Source organism: Sesamum indicum, linkage group LG4 (genome assembly GCF_026168435.1).
Source record: "Sesamum indicum cultivar Baizhima isolate 11 linkage group LG4, ASM2616843v1, whole genome shotgun sequence".
Taxonomy (NCBI): Eukaryota; Viridiplantae; Streptophyta; class Magnoliopsida; order Lamiales; family Pedaliaceae; genus Sesamum; species Sesamum indicum.
This window is the reverse complement of record NC_142660.1, coordinates 11,730,558-11,754,046: the sequence shown is the minus strand read 5'-3', so window position 1 is coordinate 11,754,046 and position 23,489 is coordinate 11,730,558. Positions and strand designations below refer to the sequence as shown.

General features: G+C 36.7%; 2 protein-coding genes and 1 long non-coding RNA gene across 4 annotated transcripts; 2 read left to right on the top strand and 1 right to left on the bottom strand.

Annotated features, from left to right (window-relative positions):
• The first annotated feature begins 405 nt into the window (after positions 1–405).
• Positions 406–3,536, top strand: OPT6 (oligopeptide transporter 1). Its single transcript, XM_011077633.3, has 6 exons — positions 406–1,062; positions 1,187–1,284; positions 1,369–1,938; positions 2,112–2,370; positions 2,488–2,670; positions 2,758–3,536. The coding sequence occupies exons 1-6, from the start codon at positions 601–603 to the stop codon at positions 3,370–3,372; spliced, it is 2,187 nt and encodes a 728-aa protein (XP_011075935.1). The 5' UTR covers positions 406–600; the 3' UTR covers positions 3,373–3,536.
• A 199-nt stretch (positions 3,537–3,735) lies between these two features.
• LOC148788469 (uncharacterized) lies at positions 3,736–4,549 on the bottom strand. The gene is made up of 2 exons (XR_016065074.1): positions 4,432–4,549; positions 3,736–4,268 (listed from the first exon to the last, which is right to left on the bottom strand). It is a non-coding gene; the product is annotated as an uncharacterized LOC148788469 (long non-coding RNA).
• Positions 4,550–8,949: 4,400 nt separating this feature from the next.
• On the top strand, positions 8,950–22,872 carry LOC105160311 (neuroblastoma-amplified sequence protein). 2 transcript variants are annotated; one of them, XM_011077631.3, is made up of 12 exons: positions 8,950–9,276; positions 9,368–9,416; positions 10,781–10,954; positions 11,838–12,039; positions 12,144–12,364; positions 12,929–13,913; positions 14,647–15,614; positions 16,601–16,683; positions 17,557–17,916; positions 18,337–19,534; positions 19,683–19,948; positions 20,022–22,872. In XM_011077631.3, the coding sequence occupies exons 1-12, from the start codon at positions 9,190–9,192 to the stop codon at positions 22,653–22,655; spliced, it is 7,227 nt and encodes a 2,408-aa protein (XP_011075933.1). In that variant the 5' UTR covers positions 8,950–9,189; the 3' UTR covers positions 22,656–22,872. The 2 variants fall into 2 exon arrangements, with proteins under 2 accessions (XP_011075933.1, XP_011075932.1); XM_011077630.3 differs by having other exon boundaries at positions 11,835–12,039.
• Positions 22,873–23,489: the final 617 nt, after the last annotated feature.

Genomic DNA, 23,489 nt, shown 5'->3' with positions numbered 1-23,489 from the left:
TTGAACAACTAACGAAATATTGGGACCAGATGAGATTTTATCCGGTTTTGAAGGAATCCAAAATTACGGGAATCTAAAAATTTGGTCAAAATGGTTGCAATTCGGTTAAAGAATCCCCATCCAAAAAATACTTTACTATACACATAATAGATAGGTAGAAGAATTGTCAAACTCAATTTCCAGCTCATGCAAACTTTAATCTAATTTGGAAACATAATCTCATCCACTTGCATTATAACTCAAATTCACAAAATCAGATAAGTAGAAGACTAATCCACTACTCCCAACCAAAATTAACAAACTAAGAAGTATGATTATCTATCTCTCTCTCTCTCTCTCTCTCTATATATATATATATATATATAAAACAAATCTTAATTATGATTTGGATCACAATAACAAGGCTGAAAATGATTACAAATCAGGTTATGAATCCTCCAATCTGAGGAACTCTAATCCAACTAGGATTCTTCATGTCATATATATAAATATATCCATAAAACATAATGTATATTACTCATTCATGCAGAAACACCACTACATGTGAACAATTTGGATTCAAATCAAGAACGAGAAACTAAAGAGTCTGAATTCTTCTCCATGGCTGAGACTGCACAAGATTTTGATTTTGATGATGAATGTGTCATCAAACAAGTAGACGTAACCGTGCCGAAAACCGATGATCCTACAATGCCAGTATACACATTTAGAGTGTGGCTGCTGGGAATCACAGCCTGCATGTTGCTATCTTTTGTGAACCAGTTCTTCTGGTACAGAAGTGAGCCCCTGATCATCAGTTCCATCTCCATGCAGATTGCGGTGGTGCCAATAGGCCACTTGATGGCGCGAATGGTAACAAAACGATCCTTCTTGAAGGGGACGATGTTAGAGTTCACGTTGAATCCCGGGCCGTTCAATATCAAGGAGCATGTCATGATAACTATGCTTGCCAATGCTGGTGCTGGAACTGTTTATGCTACTCATATTTTGAGTGCTGTCAAGCTTTACTATAAGAAGAGCTTTGGTTTTGTTCCTGCCTTCATTGTCATGTTGACAACACAGGTACTTGATTTTATTGATTTTTTTTTCTCACTTTCTGGTTTCCTTTTGTTATCAGGTGACTGAATTTGATGTTTCATGATGGTTTTTAGATATGTTTTAACCCTATTTGTGCAATGTAACACAGTTGTTAGGATACGGGTGGGCTGGAATTTTTCGTAAATATTTGGTTGAACCAGGAGAGATGTGGTGGCCTAGTAACTTGGTTCAAGTCTCACTATTCAGGTATATTAGTGATCATGGCCTTAAAATTTCCCAATAAACTCCAGTTTTCTATAACTTTCTAATGATCCATTCTTGTTCTTGAAGGGCCTTACATGAGAAGGAGAAGAGACCTAAAGGAGGAACGAGCCGAACGCAGTTTTTCCTCATAGCCTTAGCTTGTAGCTTTGCTTACTACATCATTCCTGGTTACTTCTTTGTAATGTTGACATCAATTTCTTGGATTTGTTGGATTAACCCAAAATCTGTCCTAGTCAACCAAGTTGGCTCTGGCTTAAACGGCTTAGGAATCGGAGCCTTAGGATTTGATTGGTCGACAATTTCAGCATACCTCGGGAGCCCTCTTGCAAGTCCATGGTTTGCTTCTGCCAATGTTGCCGCAGGTTTTGTCCTGGTTATGTATGTGCTTACACCAGTAGGTTACTGGTTTAACCTCTACAACGCCAAGAACTTTCCTATATATTCGGCAAACCTTTTCCAGTTTGATGGTTCAAAGTACAACACAACTGCTATCATCAATTCCCACTTCAATCTTGATAAGGCAGCTTATGCAAAAGCCGGCCCGTTGTACCTCAGCACCATGTTTGCCTTGACTTATGGTCTTGGATTTGCTACTCTTTCTGCAACTCTGGTTCATGTGTTGCTCTTCAATGGAAGGTATTTTACTCGTTTCCACGTAATCGGATAGGCTGCATTAAGAGCATATACATGAGTTGCTGCTACTAGGTTGTGCTAGTCCTGGTCACTCTTTATTGTTTACTTTAAAAGTCTATTGTTTCTGGAAGTATTTTTAAGCTGATTATCCATTTACCTTACTGGATTGCATGCAGGGATTTATGGAAGCAAACGAAAACGGCGTTTAAAGGAAACAAGAAAATGGATGTGCACACAAGGCTTATGAAGGCATACAAACAGGTTCCAATGTGGTGGTTTCTAGCTATCCTCGTTGTTAACATTGCCGTTGTCCTATTTGCTTGTGCAAAATACGGAAGCTCGCTTCAATTGCCGTGGTGGGGTGTTTTGCTTGCTTGTGCAGTTGCGTTCATTTACACGCTTCCTATTGGCATCATAGTTGCTACTACAAACCAGGTACAAGAAATGCATGCTTTCTACATGTTTCAATTTTCAGTAGAACTCCAATCTCTTTTTCACATTCTTGATTTTCAATCTTTCCTTACTAATCATTCTTCTGTTTTGAGCCAAAAGCAACCAGGTTTAAACGTTATCACAGAGTACATAATAGGATATGCTTATCCTGGCCGTCCGGTGGCCAACATGTGCTTCAAGGTGTATGGATACATAAGCATGGTACAAGCTCTAACTTTCATAGCAGATTTCAAACTTGGCCACTACATGAAAATCCCACCAAGAGCAATGTTCAGTGTTCAGGTTAGTTTTCTGCTCCCTCAAATCCCTTTTCTTCATATTTCAAGAAACGTATACTAATGCTCTGCTAAAACCGATTGTTCTTTTCAGTTAGTGGGAACTGTTATTTCAGTAATCATATACACCACAACCGCGTGGTGGCTAATGGCAACCATCCCAAACCTCTGTGACACATCCTTGTTACCGGACGATAGCCCCTGGACTTGCCCGATGGATCATGTTTTCTACGACGCTTCTGTCATATGGGGCCTTGTTGGTCCACAGAGGATCTTCGGTAACCTTGGCATTTACCCTGCTATCAACTGGTTCTTTCTTGGTGGAGCCATTGCACCTTTGCTAGTTTGGCTGGCAGCAAAGGCATTCCCAAACCAGAAATGGATAGGCCTAATTCACATGCCAGTTTTGCTGGGCTCCACGGCCATGATGCCCCCGGCAACTGCAGTAAACTACACAAGTTGGGTTCTTGTTGCGTTTCTTTTCGGCTTTGTCCTGTATAGAAACCAGCCCCAGTGGTGGCAACGGTATAACTACGTATTGTCCGGTGGGTTAGATGCTGGGACGGCCTTTGTTACGGTGCTGATGTTCTTCGCTTTGCAGTCGAAAGGCATCAGTGTCCAATGGTGGGGAAACAACCTGGATGGATGCCCATTGGCTGCTTGTCCTACTGCAAAGGGGATAACAGCTCAAGGATGTCCTGTTAACTAGTGCAGCAATCGGTAACTTTAGATCTTAGAATCAGTTTTCTAGAAAATATTGGTCCGTAGTTTCTACTAACATACGTTGTTTACTAAAACATCTGAACATGTTAATTTCTGTCTTGAGTCTTGATGTGAATATGGCAAAGTAAGTTTCAACATTCATGGTCTTGATGAAGACAAAATCCCACATCATGAATTTCCACAAAATCCATTCGTTTGTTCTCATTCCACAAAACGTCTGTCTTCGTAGGTTTGGACCATTTCAACCAAGAAAAGAACAAACAAGTCAGTTTAAAGTAAGTTATGCTTTCCACCCTTTGAATATCAAACAAGTGGAAGAAGCACATCAATTCATGGTTGCACATCATACTTAAAACTATTTCTTCTGTTTTCTGCACATAATTTTGGTCATTTTTAATACTATTACACATAATACAAACCAAATTATTAATATTTCTACTAAGTAACGACCAATTCGTCTACGACTAACTCGACGATCGTGTTGTGACTGGAATATTATGCTTGTGAAATTCTTGCGCGCAAAAGGACACAAACCCCATCCACAAAATAGTCAAGGCAGCCGCTGATCCTCCAGAATGACTTTTCACATGAATAACAAAATGGAAAATTCTAACTCAAACCGATTTGAACAAACATGAACCAATTATATACTTATCGTATCATTTGTGTAACGAACTCTCAAATGGCATTCACTAATTATTAAATCAAGAAAAACATTAACATTGCTAGCAGAGAAGTTGCTAAAACAATCACACGACTCTCTAAATTCACAAACCAACACCAAATATATATATATATATATATATATAACAAGAACATTAGGATACTACATATGTATGGATTGACAGCCCTCCAAATCTCTACTTTCTTTGAATCCTAGAACTGTTGAATAATATGAAAGAAAATTAAACTCATTCCTGCCCTGAAAAAGGAAGCATGCTGGCTGTGTATGTGTGTGTGTGTATAGAGAGAGAGAGAGAGAGGGAGAGGAAGATTAAATTTGTAGCAGAAAAGCATACAAGAGTGATATTGATTCGGCTCATACCCTAAACTGCATATATATATGAAGGAATGAATGAATGAATGGTGCTGAGCCAAAGCAATATCACGCCATGTCTGCTTCTCAGAACCACTTCTGCAGCTTATAATCTATAATGAAGAAATGGTGGTGAATGAAGAGGGTGGAGTGCAGCCCCTCCTTATATAGGGCAGAATTAGATTTTTTAATGCTATAATATCAAGTGTGTGTGTGTGGTTGGTTCCTCCAAACAAGGATCCCAGCCTACTCTCAACATTACCCAAGGGGCATCATCACTATAATATACATATGTCCAATGAATAATATTTATATATATATATTATCATCAGGATCTAAGAATCCACAATACAATTTTTTTTAATTTTTTACAGAATTAAAAAAGGAAAATGTATGTTTACTGACAGTGGGAGATAATTTGGACACGTGAACTTGTACCATATTGTGCTCTTCTCTCTCTCTCTCTATATATATATATATATTCTATGCAGTATAGTATTTCGGCGTATGTTGTGGTATCCAGCCTTACATAATGATGTTTGTAATTCTGATACGTTATTTTTGTGTGTATATATATAATAAATGATATTTTATGTTTTAAAATATATTATAAATAAAAAAATATATATAAATCAACAGATCATATTTTTAAAAATAAAAGAAAGGAAGCAACAAATAAAAAAGAAAAGGGTATTATCAGTGTCATAACAGTCATTTATGAGAGAAAAAAGCATTTTCTTTTTATATAATATAGATATACGTACCCTATATAGGAAAATTTGTATTTTTGATATCATATGTTTGTTTGTTTTTTTAATTTAATTTTATTTGTTACAATTTTCTCATATTGTACTTAATAAGTTGCAATTTTTTTTTTATTTTAGTCTTCATCTTTATTTTCATCCAATAATTAATTGAGCCTTTAGCATTTTTCGTTAATTATTGAACGAGAAATGCACATAAAACTTAAAAAATTGATAAAATCTTCAACTTATAGAATGCAATATGAGAAAATTCGTAAGAAATGAGACTAAATTGAAAAAGACACTTTATGGGACCAGAAATGCAATTTGTTGTGGAAATTGTGTGATTTGTGTTTATTATCATATTTCAAAAAAACTTCATATATAAAATATCATTATATAAATTATCATAATTACATATAGTACGGAAATGAATGAAATAAATTTAGAAATTAAAAAAGGTGCAAGTTTTAACTGTTGAACATGCCTCCAGGATAAAACTCCAGGTTTTAACGGTGCTATGTTTGTCAAAACCCGTAAACTATCAACGCAAAATTCACTCTCTCAATGGCCAAATAAAGGAAGATAATGACTCGTTAAATAGTTGTAAGAATTTGACCGTTATAAAACATCAAATTGCCTAACTAAAATTCATAATAATAAATTCAATTATATAAATATATAAAATGTAACGGTCAAACACTTATTAAACCTCATAAAATTACAATTAGATCATTATAATGAAGGAGGATGGGGTCACATGCTCACACCTGAGTGGGGAAAAAGAAGGCAAGGGTGGCGGAGGAAGAAGGAAGAAGGAAGGAGGGTCGGGGCGGCAAAAGAAGGCAGGGGCAATGGAGGAGGAAGAAGGAATGAGGAGTGGCAGAAGGGAGGCGACGGTCAGGGGGGCAAAGGACCGGCAGGGAAGCAAGACAGAATGGGGGGAAGAAGACAGGGGGCAAGGGGGTAATTTTTGTCCTCTTAATCGATTTGGACCCCAAATTCTCAAAGTAAACAACTTGTACAACTCATCTTATTCAACCTAATCTTCTCAAATAAATAAGGCCTGAAATAATTAACATCTAAAACTTTAAGATATCATAGTGCAAATAAACTAAGTAATATTTTTGCGTAAACATTAAGACATCAAAATCCACCTTTTATATATATATATATATATATATACACTACATTATCAAGTGGAACAAGAATATCAACTGTTGTATTTCACAACAGGTAAAGAATCAGTTCGCAATGGTTAGAATTAGGAAAGCAGGCTTTTATAAAACTGTTTGGTTTTTTTATTGGTACCAAAAACAGAAACCAGAAAACATGGTGCAGTCTCAGCAGTACATATTAAGTAATTTGCAGTGGTCCTTCCCTCAATCAACCTATATACATATAATAATATAGTAAAAAGCTATAGAAAAGTGTGAAGGAGTGGCTGAAAAACACAGTCTTGTCCTTAATTAAAAAATTTCCTTGCATCTAATCCATAATCCATAACGTGGAAGGTAGCTACCTATTACTTTAATCCAGTCAACAATTATAGGGAAAATCTAGGCACCTTATCACAAAGATAGTCAGAATCTTTCTCCTCCAATCATAATCTTCAATATTTCCACCATATTTTTATACTTTTTCAGGTTTAATATAATTACATATAGACCTTATGTGGTTTAAAAAATCATATCTGACGTAATTAATATTTGTTTCTGTCTAACAAATAGAACCGTCTATTATTCAAGATTTAGTTGTACAAAAACATGATAAACCAAGTGTTGAAGCTCTTCACCCTCGACCTTCAATGCTTAAAGTTGTACGGCTGGTAACAAACTAGTAAAACAGATTGACGACTGTGTTAAGTGATGGTTGATTTGCTTTCACTAGTTCTAGCAATTAGGTGAGAAATGAAGATTTGAAGGGTGAATGGAAAGTGATCCTCAGATTCTTAAGACTGTCTTTTACGCTAAATAGTGCTTAGTAGAGACAAAAACACACTTAAAAAATCACCATCCCCATTAATCTAACTCCTACCTACTAATTCATTTAAAATTAAAACCGACCATCACCAATCAAAGGTTAACACTCTGTCTGCTTCAACTAATATTCTCCTCAACTCGCCTTCACACAATTAATTAGGAAGAAGAAAGATGAAAAATTAGCCGCCGCTTCACTGTAGATATTACTGTTATTTTTTTGTCACTAGCGACGGCGCCAAATCCCATTTTGATGTAGGTCGCGCGAAATTCGGATCGGATCCCGAGTGTATCCTTCTTTTAAGCTACCTGTTAGTGGATCTTGAGAACAAAGCAAACGTGAGACTAGCCGAGTAGCCCTCGGCGATGACCCTCCGACGCTTAAGTTAAAAAAGTGGGGTCGAAAAGAGGAGATCGAAAATAATTGGGGTCGAATTAGAACGGAAAATGGCGGTAAAGTAGTAAATAAGACGTGGTTTGAATAACCATAAATGAGACTATTTATAGTCGTACGGTATCGTCTAGGAGAGCGACACGTGTTTCCCCCGAGATGTTGCCACGTCATCCCAATCCAAGGGCCTTCCAAAGAAATGCTTTATTCCCTTGTCAAAATTGATCAAAATAATCAAAATAGTCAACCACAAATGTGTAAATGCCTTAAAAAAGCAGGGGTATTTAGGTAATTTGATAATCTCCCTCATCACATTTGTCAACTGATTTTATTATAATTATAAATATCTTTTTATCGTTTGAAAAATTATATATAATTAATAGGCTGTTAGACGGTTATTAATTGGAGGGGGGGAGGATTTTTAATTGTCTTAAACAAAAAAAAAATATTTATAATTATGCTAAACATTAGGAGAGTCCGTTATAGTTTACCTAATGTTAGATAGAAAAGAGTTAGGCTGCAAGTATTTGGTGGTGCATTACGAGTTTATATGTCAATTACCTAACTACGTTGGTGGATGGGTAGATTTTTACCATTATTTGGATAAAAATATTTTTGAAACATATAAAAATAGTTAGGACAAAAAAAATTACAAAAATGAGTTAAACAAGAATAAATTGTATTTAAAAACTAAAATAATTTAAGAGAAGCTTAAGCATAAATTGTATTTCCCGACTCCTTCATTTAACTTAGTTTAAGCTTTAATACGAATAATACTTAATTTAAGTATTTGCAAACAACCTGTAAGCTAAGATCCTAAAATATTAGATATGTAGAAGATTATGAAATATAAGGAAAGTCTTTGTTCGACTTGGGCTTAACTAGTTTAGTGGGTGTTTGGAGATCTTATAAGTTTTTCTAAACGAATCTCATAAGATGTTTGAAAGTTTATAAGATTCGATAAAGTATTTAATATATTTCTGGGAAAAGGAGTTATAAAAATAAGATGTAAAAACTTGTAACTTTTTTTTTTAAAAAAAATAAAAATCTATCAATTTATTTATAAGATCTTAACAAATTTCTTGACATTAATTATAAATTTATAATTACTAACATCATCTAAGTTTATCCAAACACTATATAAATTAAATATAATATTTTATAAGCTCTAAAAATATGAATAAGTGTATCATTTAAATAAGTTTAGCCCAAAGTCCTCTTGGTCGTGGACAGGCCCACTGCGCTTGTAATGGTGTAAATATGGGCTTCCATATGGGCCCATAAAGGGCCCAATTGTATTCATTTTCACCTCGGGCTTTTTCTTAAGAGGCCCAAAACTTTCTTTGTTGATGAACGTTTTAGGCCTACAAATTGAATCCGAATTCCGAACAAACCCGACATTGATTCCATTTCAAGTCGCAGTTGGGCTAGCGCGACTTCAAGTTGGTCTCTGACTTTACCGGCAGGAAAACAGTAAGGAACCCAGGAAGACGGTAAAAAGCATCTCGATCTTCTCTTCCCTGCATAAGATTCCGTGCGATTCTGAGGGCCTAGGGCTTCAGATCTCATCCCGAAATCACGAGGAAATTTGGCTGTTGCTGTTGAGCTTATATACTTGTGGAATTATTATACATATAGGTATTTATGAAAATACATGGAGGAGACCGTACATGAAGTTCACTTCGAGACGCGTCGTCACGCTTCGAGACCTTACTCATCCAATTATCCTCCGCAGCAACAGGTTCGCTCTTAATTGATTGTTGATGCTGCATTTAGTTTTGTTTTTGATTGAGTTTCTGTTTAGTTAATCAGTTATCTTTTGATTGGTTAAGCTAAAAGAAGGTGGCGGAGGGAGTTTACTTTCTTATCTTCCATTTCGAGGTACATTTGACTTTCTCTGTATTTAAGGATCCTGCTTCTATTTGGTTGAACTTTATATTAATTTGTGACGTCCCTGGTAATTGTTGTAAAATGTTGATTAAATTGAATGGCATGCGGTTCGAGTGAAGACTATGTAGGATTATATTTGTTTCTCCTCATGTGTTTGGTTATTAAATTGAGGACTGTTGTAGAAATGTGCTGAGTCTTAAGTAGTGACTTCGAGTTTTTTGATAAATCTGGATCAATCAATCAATTTTTTTTCACTGGTAACTTCTTGTAAATACATTGATAGTAGAACGTGCTTTGAACCTTCAAATCACTGCCATAGATTCACTGCCAGCATTACCCACTAGCCGCTCTTGTGATGCTTCCATGAACTTAAATTTCCACAAACCTTTCTGCAATCACCACATGACAGCAATCATTATTTCCAACATGTATTCACTTTGAAATCAGCATTGCAAGTGATACTTTTTTCACTAGGCATCTCCTAATTGTTCCATTTTTCTTTTTTGGTCCTGTCTTTCCCTTATTTCTTTTTCATAGTCATCAGATTTCATCTGATCATGAGTGCTCTCTAGTGTGAGTCCTCCCTTAATGAACTTTTATGGCTATGGTGAACCAGTTGTGGTTGTGATATGGGAATGGGGACTTCCCCTGAATTGCCAGATTGGTGGAGTAGTATTGGAACATTAAATATATCACGTTGGTATGGTAATTTTGTCCTGACATAAGGAAGGATCTCAATCACATCCCGGGGTAGTCAGAATGTAGAAGTCATCTCTTAGATTTCACATTGATATTGCATGGGAAGAAAGAATGTTGTCAATCCATCAGGTTTCTGATACTATAATCTAATAAGTTGCCACTGATCCAATTATAGTGTAGGAAGATTTACCCATCTTCAAGCCTTCAGCAAAATGATTAGATCTATGATCTATGTTTTCACTTGTTATATATATCTCTAGATATCTGAGTTGGATGTGTAGAGCTGGACACCAGCACATTGCTGTTGTGTTACACAGAACTCTTCATGTTGTTCCAAATCTTGTGCCAAGCATTATACTACAACTCTCATCTATGTTTGCCATCCTTGTCCCGTTCCAAGATGGGCATCATAATTTTTAACTTCTTTTGTCATGGAATTGCACGAGAAAACTGAAGTGTCTCCGTAAAATGTCTTAAAGTTGTCAATAGATACAGGGTATTACTCAGTTTATAGTGCCAGTACTGAAGTTCCTTTTTCCTTTTTCATTTTTGAATTTGTCTTAGCTTTTGGATTGTGTCACATTCTGAATTGTTTTCAGGAGTTGCTTCAGTTAACTTAATTGCTGATTTATTATTCTTTATATTGTATTGTGAAGGAATTACTCGACTTAAAGAGAAATGGAGCGAATATAGGCAACCAAGAAGATTAAGAAGATTAGTGTCCTTGTTTGTCTCTGCAAGAGGTGATTATGTTGCTGTAGCAGCTGGAAGTCAAATAACAATTTTGCAGAAGGATAATGACTACCAAGAGCCAGTGGGAACTTTTACATGTAAGGTGCACTTGTCTGACTGCAAGTATATGGTTCAGGGAATTGGCAGTTGTCATTTATGTTGTCTCCATTGTTTGAGTCCGTTATGTAGACTTGTTTTGCAAGTCAGGCTACTTATAGTGTAAATTATTGCTCATTATATCCTCTTCCTAGAAACTAGAAAATTGTTGAAAGGACATTGTTGATGTGATGTGTTGAACGTAAGCACAAGAAGTTCGAAATGTTTTGGAATTTTATGAGTAGGTGACCTTGAGTTATAGCAGAAGGTATGTGTCCAAAATCTGTTTGATAAAGTTGGTGGAATTATTAGTATCCATTTATGTGGGGCATAAATTTATTTTGGCTATGTTGTTTATTTGCTGAAAGAATTTATGTTAATCTCGGAAAATTTATTGGTCAAAGATTGTTTCTGTTAAGTTTCCTTATTAGACTCCTGCCATTGTTCTGGGAGGAGAAGTAGATATAGGAAATTTTGTAAATATCTGTGTTATTAAAACTTATCGCTATGGAAACTTGAAATATGAGTGTTCTATACTTCTCTAAAAACTTTAGTCTCTTTCTAGAGATATGAGTGTTCTATGAAAACTTTAGTCTCTTTCTAGAAATATGAGTGTTCTATGAAAACTTTAGTATCTTCTAAAACCGGTCTTGGTATATTCATAAGGAGCCAAAAGTTCTCCAAAGTTTTGGGTTTTTCTTTAAGAAGTCATTTCTAAGCCATTAGTCAACTCATTGGCCCCAAGGAAGTTTATTCAGATTTCCTTATGTTACCTTCCATGATGTGTTAATTAATTATTTATCTCATGGTATTATGTCAATCTATTTTCTGATGCTTGCATAATTTTGTGCAAGTATTTACATTCTCTGCGGGTTTGCTCAGTAGGTGGGAGTGCTGGCACATTCACATGTGGAACTTGGTCAGAATCTCATGAATTACTTGGAGTTGCTGATGATACTGATACCATCTACATTGTCAAGCCAAATGGAGAAGAAATGACCAAAATTACAAAGAAGCACCTGAATGCCTCCTCCCCTATTGTTGGCTTGATTGTGCTGGATGATGCTTCTGATAAGAAATCCTGCTTGTAAGTGTGGTCAAAGATTTTGTCTCTTTACTAATTGTACTTTCAGTTGCAACAGATTAGACTCTCCACATTCTTAAGCTTTTGAGATTTAAAATTTTTTGCAGGTGTACCTTCACTGTCTTTTTTTCAGATGGTTCATTTTATGACATTGAGATCTCTAAGGATCCAAGTGCATCCATTTTTTCAAAACAAACATTAAACAGTGCATCAACACTAAGACACTGTCCTCCTGAAATTTGCTGCTGGGACTATCATCAGAGACTTTCTTTACTTGTTCTAGTCAGTAGTGCTGGTGATACAAAATCTAGAGTTAATGGGAGCACTGGTATTTTCACTGTCTTCCTCTTCAACTTAATCACTTAATTTTGTATATAGTGGAATCTATTACCCTGGCAAGGGTTTATTCTGCGAAGAAATGGCAACATATATATTAGCAATACAAGCTTTCCAAAAGTATAATGACATTGTTTTATCAAGTTGTTTGACTTATCCCAAAAACTTGATTACTTTGGATTGTGCTTTTTGTCTTATCACTGAGAGGTAGCTCGTGTAAAATTCAAACTCTGAAGTATGGAGTTGCTTATCGATTGTACTGTCAATTTATTTTTTGTGGCAATTCAGATTCATTTGTCAGATATAAATTTTTGCTTCTTGAGAAATAGGAGAAGCAAAATCATTCAAATCTCAGGTGGTGTTAATTGAGATCCTTGATATTTAGATTCAGCCTTTTACAAAAAAACTAATAGTAATTGAAGCAGATATGCATTTTCTTTTTTTGGGAAGTTGGGATTCTAGTCCTTCTCCAAACTCATTGCTTTTTTCTTTCTGGTCAGGAAGCAGGAACATAGATATTGTCTAATATTTGAATGTTATGACTCTTTTCCTGCAGGATCCCGTACTATATCTATCTGGAGAAGGAAAGATAAGTTACAAATGGAACCATTGGTTTTTACTCAAACTGAAGGTTCATATTCCATACCAAAAGATTATTCTGGTCAACTGACATCTCCAAAAGTGCTGTTCTCACCTCGAGGAAACTTTGTTGCTTCACTGGATATGGAAGGATGCTTATCCACTTTTCAATTTGATGAAGAAAAATGTTCCTTCTCAAAACTTTCTGATGTTAAGAGCTGCAACTCAGAGGCGACAATTGATATTTCAAGCACTGGGACAGGGTTACATGATATTGTGGATTTTACTTGGTGGTCTGATGAAGTACTTACAGTCGCAAAAAGAAATGGCAATGTGGTCATGGTTGACATTCTTAATGAAGTAAATATATCAGAGAATGATCTTGCATATTCTCTTCCCCTTTTAGAAAGCGCACAACAGTCCCCTGGGCTGGTTTTTCTTCTAGAGAATACTTTAGGTGAGGATAGCTATAGATTATCTGAAAAGAAAGATCTGATTGAATGTGTCATGAGAGAAAGGCCTAATCAATTGGATATTTCCAAGCTGGAATGGAATTTAGTATCATTTACAAAAAGATCAGTTCTTGAAGTTTATGATAATCTGATTAGCAGTCAAAGGTATCAGGCTGCTCTCGGGTTTGCTGATCGTCATGGGTTTGACAAAGATGAAGTGCTAAAGTCACATTGGTTATCTTCTTCCCAAGGAGTGCACGAGATAAATACTATACTGCCCGCTATCAAGGACCTAGGTTTCATACTTTCTGAGTGTGTAGAAAAAGTAGGACCGACAGAAGATGCAGTGAGAACTTTACTTTCTTTTGGGCTTCGCGTAACGGACTCTTATAGATTTTCTGACTCAGAAGATAACGGCAATGGGCAGATTTGGGATTTTCGTTTGGCAAGACTTAAGTTATTACAGTACAGAGACAGGCTGGAGACATTTCTTGGGATAAATATGGGCAGGTGATATTCAAAGTCACGTTTTACCTCTCAATCAAATTGGATTATGATTTATTTATGTTTCTTCATCTTTGGGAGCCAGAGTTTTACTTGTGCTTCTAGGTTAGGTATTTTAGTTTTCTCACCTAGGATATTTTTTCGGAAGCATTTCCAAGTTGGGGTCTGCTTCACTTTGTGTGCAATTGCAACAATCAGCTTCTGGATTTCTTCATATCATCAACAGGATAGGTCTAAGTCTGCAATGGGAATTTGCATTTCAAAACATATTAATAATCCAGAGAATTTGGGAAGTCTCATTTATCCTCCCTTGCATTGTTTCATATTTATGGACCCTCAGATAAATCTCTGTGCAAGGGCTTGTCTGAATACTGAAATAGCTTCTCATTCATTAGTTATTATATCCTTTGGATCCTTTTGACCTGTTGTTGTCGCTCAGTGAAAATATGCGTCACCTTATCTTTTTGCTTCACTTAGTGCAATGTACTCGTGTTCAAAATTTAAACTATATATATATATATATGTAGCTCAGGTTAAAGGTGCATGTGTTGTGTGCATATTGAAGTAGGAAGAATTTGTTGGCATCTTTAGGATGAAAGATTTGGAGCATCAGGTTAAGGCACAAAATCAATGGTAACCTCAAGAACGGAGCTTAATGAGCTTCTGTTGTTCTTTTATACATGGTAAAAACATACTCATGATTTTCACTGACTTGTAGCTTAATGACTTAGCTTTGCAGGTTCTCTGTGCAGGAGTATGGCAGATTCCGTGATTTGCCCATCAGCAAAACTGCTTTGCTACTGGCAGAAAGTGGAAAGATTGGGGCCTTGAACCTTCTATTTAAACGGCATCCTTATTCTTTGATTCCTTCCATGTTGGAAGTTTTAGCTGCTATACCTGAGACTATACCAGTTCAATCCTATGGACAGCTGCTTCCTGCAATTTCTGCTCCTTCGAATATTGTTCTCAGAGATGAAGATTGGGTGGAATGTGATAAAATGGTGAAGTTTATCAACGAGGTCCATCAGAATCATGAGAGCAATATCCAATTCATGACTGAACCCATCATAATGAAACACATGGCATTTCAATGGCCATCCGTTTCTGAACTTTCTTCATGGTACAAAAAAAGAGCTAGAGATATTGATACTTTAAGTGGTCAGCTAGACAACTGCATGTGCTTGGTTGATTTGGCAATTCGTAAGGGAATTTCTGAATTGAATCAATTCCTTGAGGATATTTTCTACTTGCACCAGCTTATATATTCTGATGAAAATATAGATGAGATCAGCTTTTCTATGAGTCTTGATACCTGGGAACAACAGCCAGATTATGAAAAGTTCAAGTTGATAATGATGGGAGCCATTGAGGATAATGTAATTCCTAGATTACATAAAAAGGCTATTCCGTTTATGCAAAGTAGGTTTCACACATTGACTGGAGTTTATGCCGCCGTTGATTATCTTACACGAGATAATACTGTTGACTCATTTCTGGTCAGATGGCTGAAAGAACTTGCTTCACAAAATAAACTAGACATGTGCCTAATAATAATTGAAGAAGGGTGCCGGGACATGGCTAACCATCATTTCTTCAAGGATGAAGTGGAGCTCGTTGATTGTGCTCTCCAGTGTGTTTATCTGTGCAATGATTTAGACAGGTGGAGCACTATGTCCACCATTTTATCTAAACTTCCACAGATGCAAGGTAAAGTTTTCTGAAGACATTATTCTTGAATACTTAGTCAAGTGTATCATCTCTCTAATAACATTGGGTGGGTGTAAACTTTATCTTAGTCTTGAATCGAACATAACTATATCTTAATGTTGTTAATGATAACCCAATCTTTGTTTAGCATAATTTACTTCTTGTTTTCTTGTAAGCTGATGATCATCTACTATTTTTTAATCCAATATGCAATACTTATTGCATCTTGAACTACAGGCAGCTCTTGAGAATTTTCTTTGTTTCTTTTCATTTTTTCTCCTTTAAATTTGTTTAGTTACACTACTACTTATTTTATGTAAAAATGAAGTGAGAAATATGATTAAATTTTGTTAGTACTCTCTATCTGTTCATCTGTCTCTCTTGTGTGTGTGTGCGAACGTGCGCTGGCATTTGGTTACTTTCAGTGCATGTGCCAAATACTAAGCAGTTCCGGATGGTGGTATTTTGGTCCATTCATCGGGAGAGGTAGGAATGAGTGATTTTTGTATAATATTTGTTCCTGGAGTCCTGATACAGATGGTTACATTGCAAGCAATACAGGGATTATTTAGAATGCAGTTGCAGTGAAGATTCATAATTTTCTTTGTACCATATGTTCTTATTTTGAATTAATGATCTGAATTATCTGTGAAACATTTCTTGCTCGAAGAGAACTAAAAGGAAAAAAGATCAAGTGGAATTTATGAGTTATATTTTTCTGGTATCTTTTAATATATATAATCTTTCATATCATCTCCGTTTGATTTATTTTAGTTCTTTTCACATGGATGATCACAAATGAAAGGAATTTTAGAAGAGTGAAACTTGAGTTTGAAATAATGCAAAGATGTGTGTAAAACATGTTAAGGGATATTAATAGAGACAATAGAACTTATTTATAGTGGTTTCGGATTTCGTTATTTTGTGCAATGATTGGACTCCTAGTGTGAGTTGTAGGAATGTAACTGAATTTCGTGAATTGACAGAAATTGAGGCCAAGGATATTAAGCACAGACTTAAACTTGCAGAGGGCCATGTGGAAGCAGGACGATTGTTGACATATTATCAGGTAAATTCTGCTGCCTGCCTTAGTACTTATTTTCTGTATGATATATCAGGCAATTAATATTATGTTTCTCTCCCAGCTTTCAGGCAATTAATATCAGTGTTTTTTGTTTATATTTCCCTTAAGGATGTTTGAACATAGAGGAGCATCAGAAAAACCTGAAAAGTTCTCCTTGATGAGGAGTTTCCTGAGTGGATAGACCTTTTCTTCTACTGGTTGTCGGTGACTAATTCGGGATGAGCTTTGTGATAAAATGAGTTATTGTTGATTTAATTTTGCAAATGCAGTTTAGCATAAAGCATGCAACTGGACATGGTCTAGTCACAGGAAGTTATGTCTGCTGGATGTGATATGTTTAGCTAGTTGTGTAATGACTGAGAAAAGCTAATGTTCTGCACTTACATCACTATTTATTTTGGATGAAATTGAATAGGGGAAGAGTTGAAAAGGCTATTTTCTCTCTTTTCATTAGGAAACACTTAGATTCTCCTTCATGAGAACCTCGTTGGTTCATCCAGGATGCTTTTCAGTGGGTATTCAAGGAAGTGTCCAAATGCCTAAGCAGCTGTTTCTCTGTGAATATTGTATTTTACTTGATAAGCACTTAAGCTGCCACATGGACTAAGTTCCTCTTCAGGATGGCCTTTGACGTATTACTTGTCTCTGCACAGTCATCATATAGCCTGAAGAAGTTTTTCCTTTTTTAGTTTGTTGTGCTTTGCTTTTGAAAGTGATATGTGGGAGTGTGAGGATTATGCCAATATATTGCCTTTGCAGATGCATGTGCTTGTGAATACCCAGTTTGGGTTCATGTCATTTAGAAATTCATTTGGTGATTCATAGACTTGCACTTAATGATGCTTTATCTGTGTTCAGGTCCCGAAGCCCATAAGTTTCTTCCTGGATGCACATGCTGATGAAAAGGGTGTAAAACAAATTCTTCGTCTTCTACTTTCAAAATTTATCCGCTGGCAACCGGCACGGACAGATCACGATTGGGCAAACATGTGGCGTGATTTGCAATCTCTTCAAGAAAAGGCATTCCCGTTTCTAGATCTCGAGTATATGTTGATTGAGTTCTGCAGGGGATTGCTTAAAGCTGGAAAATTCTCACTAGCAAGGAATTATCTGAAAGGTACCAGTTCTGTTGCTTTGACAACAGATAAGGCCGAAAATCTTGTTATTCAAGCTGCTCGAGAGTATTTTTTCTCAGCACCAACTCTTGCTTGCCCTGAGGTAATTCTCGAATCTTAGCTCCATTTATCTTGACTATGTAATGGATCCTCTTGTAGGTTTATGTGGTTACTTGGCTTTTATGTCTGAGTGGTTAAGTAACATGCTTGTGTCGGGCATGAAGCACCCTCGGGTTGTCTGATGATTGAATCTTCCTCATTTATTCTGTTATGGGTTGTGTCTTGAAGTTAGTCCTACTAATGTTTATTCATTAGAAAACAATTGCAAAATCGCTTTCAATGACCTTTGTTCTTGGTTGCACAGAGTGCAAATCAGAATCAGGCCCACCCTCCTTATCTATGCTTCTTTTGTTTGCAACTCTTCTTTTACTATATTAGTCATGGGAAATTTTGGCTGTCAAAAATTTCCTTGGTTCATGTCTATGTTTAAATAATTGATCAATTTTCTGGAATTTGCGTTCAGATATGGAAGGCTAAGGAGTGTTTGAATATTTTTCCTAGCAGCAGAAATGTGAGGGTAGAAGCTGACATCATTGATGCTATTACTGTTAGACTTCCAAATCTTGGAGTCAACCTTCTTCCTATGGCATTTAGGCAAATAAAAGATCCTATGGAAATCATTAAGTTGGCAATTACAAGTCAAAGTGGAGCTTATCTAAATGTTGAAGAACTTATTGAAATTGCCAAACTTCTTGGATTGAGCTCACAGGAAGATATATCAACAGTTCAAGAAGCTATTGCGAGAGAAGCAGCATATGCGGGAGATGTGCAGCTGGCTTTTGATCTTTGTCTTGTGTTGGCCAAGAAGGGCCATGGTTCTGTTTGGGACTTGTGCGCTGCGCTTGCCAGAAGCCAAGCCCTTGAGAATATGCATTCAAAATCCCAAAAACTGCTTTTAGGTTTTGCTTTGAGCCATTGCGATGAAGAATCAATTGGTGAGCTTCTTCATGAATGGAAAGATCTCGATATGCAGGACCACTGTGAGACTCTGATCAAGTTGACTGGAAGAGAGCCAGCCGAATTCTCAGAACCAAATTCCTCAAACCCAGGGGAGTTCTCTGGCAGGATTGGTTTCAACTCCGAGGACCAGGAACCACAGGTTACAAAAGCAAAAAGTTTACTCTCTTTGGTTGCTCAAAATTTGGCCTCAGAGAATGGATGTGATGGGGGAACCCTCCTAAATGAGAATGGGAAAGTGGTCTCTTTTGCCGCCTCACAGCTACCATGGTTGCTCAAACTGAGTGAAGATGCAGATTTTGGGAAAAGATTAACTTCAGGTTCAGTGTCCAGAATCCAGCATGTTAGTATAAGGACTAGAGCAGTGATGACTATTTTATCATGGTTGACAAGGAGCGGTTTTGCCCCAAGAGATGATTTGATCGCCTCTCTGGCTAAATCTATTATGGAACCACCTGTTTCTGACGGGGAGGATGTCCTAGGTTGCTCTGTTCTGTTAAATCTTGTAGATGCCTTTCATGGAGCTGAAATAATTGAAGAGCAGCTTAAAATAACAGAAAACTACCGTGAATTTTCTAGTCTAATGAATATGGGGATGCTATACAGTTTGTTGCACAGTTGTGGCTTTGAGTGCAAGAGTCCTGCCCAAAGGAGGGAGCTGCTGCTGTCTAAGTTTCAAGAGAAGCACAAAACACTGAGTTCAGGTGATTTTCTTGTAATATAAGACCTTACAGCTTTTATATATCTTCCATAGAAGTTACTGTTTCAAAATGTGTTTTGCTAGGAATTTTTATTTTTCATTGACATGCTTTTCTTTTGAAACTTGCTGCGTTTATGTTGTTTCAAATCCAGATAAATGCACTGAAGTACCTGAAGCCCAATCAACATTCTGGAATGAGTGGAAAGTCAAATTAGAACAACAGAAGCATGTAGCAGATAAATCAAGGGTATTGGAGAGCTTAATTCCTGGAGTTGAGACCTCTCGGTTTCTTTCTGGAGACATGGAGTATATAGAGAGTGTTATCCTTTCTCTTATTGAATCAGTTCAAATGGAGAAGAAGCAAATCTTGAATGATGTCCTCATTCTAGCTCATACCTATGGTTTAGATCGCAGCAAGGTAAGTGTATCATGTAAGTTATGTTATCCATTTTGCTATGCTGATGGTTCTTAATTTATTGCTCATTTTCTAGGTGCTTCTATATTACCTCAATGCTATACTTGTTTCTGAGGTATGGAGTGTTGACGATATCATGGAAGAAGTTTCAGATTTTAAGCAAGAAATACTTGCTTGTGCTGGAGAAGTCATTAAATCCATTTCTTCATCTGTTTACCCTGCAATTGATGGCCATGATAAGCAGAGGCTTGCATTTCTTTATGATCTACTTTCTGACTGCTATATGCAGCTTGAAGAATCGAAAGAGCTACCATTTGCAACTGAGCATAATCTAGTACAAAAAAGTGCACTTGGGCTTGCACAGTTTTGCAAAATTGTTGGGCAAGAATGCAGCAGGATCTCTTTTATTAAGGGCCTCAATTTTAAAAATATTGCGGGTTTACAGGATCTAAACTTTGGTTGCTTCAACAATGAAGTATGTTCTCAAATAGATGAAAATAATGTGGAGGCTTTAGCGAAGATGGTTCAGAACCTTGTTCTAATTAACGATGATACTGCGCCTGAGGGTCTCTTATCATGGAAATATGTATATACACATTTTGTATCAAGCTCTTTGGTAATTTTAGAAGGTAAAATTGAAACCAAAATTCATTTTCAAAGCTCTGAAGAAGTTTGCTCTTTTATAAGTGAGATTGAGCAGAAGTATGATGTCTGTAAAAATTATATCAGATTCATGGAGTCTCCAGGTGTCCTGGACACAGTGCTGCGATTTTTCACTATCATCTTATACATTAATAAAAGGTTGAGGACCTTTCCTTGTGACTATTCTGGTAAGGAGTGCCTTGTGAAACTGATAAACTTCTGGCTCAGACTGATGACTGATATGGAGGAGCTGGTGTCTCTCGACATTTCAGGAGAAAGGTTCTATTCAGAATATTCAATGACATGTTTGAAAGTTCTCTTGGATTTGCTTGTCAAGGGGATAGTATCACCTAATCAGGGTTGGTGCACTCTCATTAACTATGTGACATATGGTCTTAAATGCAGTGTTGCTATTGAAACTTTTAATTTCTGCCGAGCAATGATATTTTGTGGATGCGGGTTTGAAGCTATAGCTCGCGTCTTTTCTGAAATTGTAGCACAGTTGCCAGCTGGATCATTGTTGATCACAACCATTGAGAACACTTCTGTTAATATCCAGGATCTTCCAAACCTATATCTGAGTATACTGGAAACTATTTTACAAGAACTAGATTCTGGGTCCCTTGGACAGCAGAGTTTACACTGCTTACTTTCGTCTTTGAGTAAACTGGAAGGAGATTTGGAGGATCTGAAGAAAGTGAGAAGTTCCGTCTGGGAGAGAATGTCAATGTTCTCTGGCAACTTACAGCTGCCAAGCCATCTTCGCGTCTACGCCTTGGAGCTTATGCAATTCATCTGTGGTAGGAGGAAAACTTTGGATGGGTTTTCTTCCGAGGGACTGGCTGACCTTCTACCTTGGGAAGGGTGGGATGACATGAAGAATACAATTGCAAATCAAGATATATCTGAAGACTCAACTGCAGAGGATGTGTCCAGTAGGTTTACGAGTACCCTTGTGGCTCTTAAATCTTCACAGTTGGTTTCATCTATGTCTGCTAGCCTGGAAATTACACCAGAAGACATAGTCTCTGTGGATTCTGCTGTTTCCTGTTTTCTAAGAGTATCAGAAGCAGCCACCACTACATCACATGTTGGTGCTTTGCTGGCTATGTTGGCGGAGTGGGAGGGACTCTTTACAACTGGAAAGGATGAAAATGCTCCTGTGGAAGTATCTGATGCTGTGAACAACAGCTGGAGCAATGACGACTGGGATGAGGGTTGGGAGAGCTTCCAAGAAGAACCAATTGAGAAAGAAACCAAGGAAAGCAATACCCCTTCAATTCATCCCCTGCATATTTGTTGGATGACGCTCATCAAGAAACTGGTAACCTTCTCCAGCCACAGGGACGTATTGAAATTGCTAGACAAAAATACTGGCAAAAATTCTAGAGCAGTACTGCTGGATGAAGATGATACTTGTGATCTGACTCGAACTGCGTTGGAAGTGGATTGCTTTTTAGCTCTTAAGATCGCATTATTGCTACCATACGAGGCAATACAGTTGCAGTGCTTGGATGCCGTTGAGAAGAAGCTGAAGGAAGGAGGCATACCGGACAATATTGCCAAGGACCATGTCATGTTTGTTCTTGTTTTATCATCTGGAATTTTATCAAGCATCATATCAAAAGCTTCGTATGGGTCCACATTTTCATGCCTTTGCTTTATGGTTGGTAACTTTTCTCGTCGTTGCCAGGAGGTGCAGGCATCTACCATGAAACATGCCGCCGCCACTGGAGGTGAGAAAAATAAAGAAAACCTCGATTTCCTCTTTGCAAAACTTCTCTTTCCATGTTTTATCACAGAGCTTGTGAAGGCTGATCAGCACATTCTAGCTGGATTTCTGGTCACAAGATTCATGCACACAAATGCTTCACTTAGCTTGATCAACATCGCGGAGCCCAGTCTGAGAAAATACTTGGAAATTCAATTCCAAGAGCTACAAGAAAGGCAGCCCTGGGAGAATATGAGTTTCTGTGAACCGCTGTTGAACACTGTTACCAATTTGAGAGACAAGTTAGGAAATTTGATACAATTGGCACTCTCGTTGATTCCAGCCGATATTAGGTGACTATCACTTTACCTTCACACATCCCTTGTATACGTTCCTGTAGTAGTTTCTACTAGGTCAAAAAATCTGTGTCTGAACGACAGCTGAAGAAATGTATTCTATTACGTTCTCTTACAGGACATTAGTATTACACATGGTGAGTCTACATAATCCTTAATGAATTATTTTGTAGAAATAATTCTTTTTGCAGAAGGCTTCTGATTCTTTTTAGTATAAATGTATTTCTACATGAAAGTTGGCAGTGGGTTTCTTTTTAAGGGTTGTTACTTATTGTTTTCTGGTGCCTTATGCGAAATACTTATTTGTTATTTGAAAAATTATAAATATCTCCCAAAAAGTGATAGATGTCTAATAAACACTCTCTTGTGACAGCCCATTATAAGAGTATATTTGATTTAAGAAGTTTGTAATTTTAAAAACAATGAAAAATATATATAGTTATAGTTAATTTCAGAGGAGACTCAGTTGTAATTTATTCTAAATTATTTGGAAGACAATGGCGCACACAGTAAATATATTTTACAGGTGAAATGATATAGGAATTTAGTTGAAGTGGAAGTGCAATGGAAACCACATTATTTCAGCACATTAGATATTATGCTCTTTTTCATCTTATAAAAATGATAAAACAATAATAAGCTAAGCTCCCTTTAAATACTATGCTCTATTTCTGTGAAAAGGGAAAAACGAATATTGATATGTGAGAAAAAAAATTTTATGGCATTTCCGACTGTCTAATTGCAGGTTATCCACCCCTTCAAACTGTACAAGAATCACCAGGAAACTTACATTATAGACACTCGAAATCAAAGGGATCTATTCTAGGATGCTACT

Excerpts from the sequence above, each read along its gene's own strand:
- LOC105160311 (XM_011077630.3), top strand. The coding sequence starts at position 9,190 with ATGGAGGAGACCGTACATGAAGTTCACTTCGAGACGCGTCGTCACGCT. Across the intron at positions 12,040-12,143 it reads TCTGATAAGAAATCCTGCTT|GTGTACCTTCACTGTCTTTT; the intron begins GTAAGTGTGGTC and ends AATTTTTTGCAG. Across the intron at positions 19,949-20,021 it reads ATGGTTTAGATCGCAGCAAG|GTGCTTCTATATTACCTCAA; the intron begins GTAAGTGTATCA and ends CTCATTTTCTAG.
- OPT6 (XM_011077633.3), top strand. The coding sequence starts at position 601 with ATGGCTGAGACTGCACAAGATTTTGATTTTGATGATGAATGTGTCATC. Across the intron at positions 2,371-2,487 it reads TAGTTGCTACTACAAACCAG|CAACCAGGTTTAAACGTTAT; the intron begins GTACAAGAAATG and ends TTGAGCCAAAAG. Across the intron at positions 2,671-2,757 it reads GAGCAATGTTCAGTGTTCAG|TTAGTGGGAACTGTTATTTC; the intron begins GTTAGTTTTCTG and ends TGTTCTTTTCAG.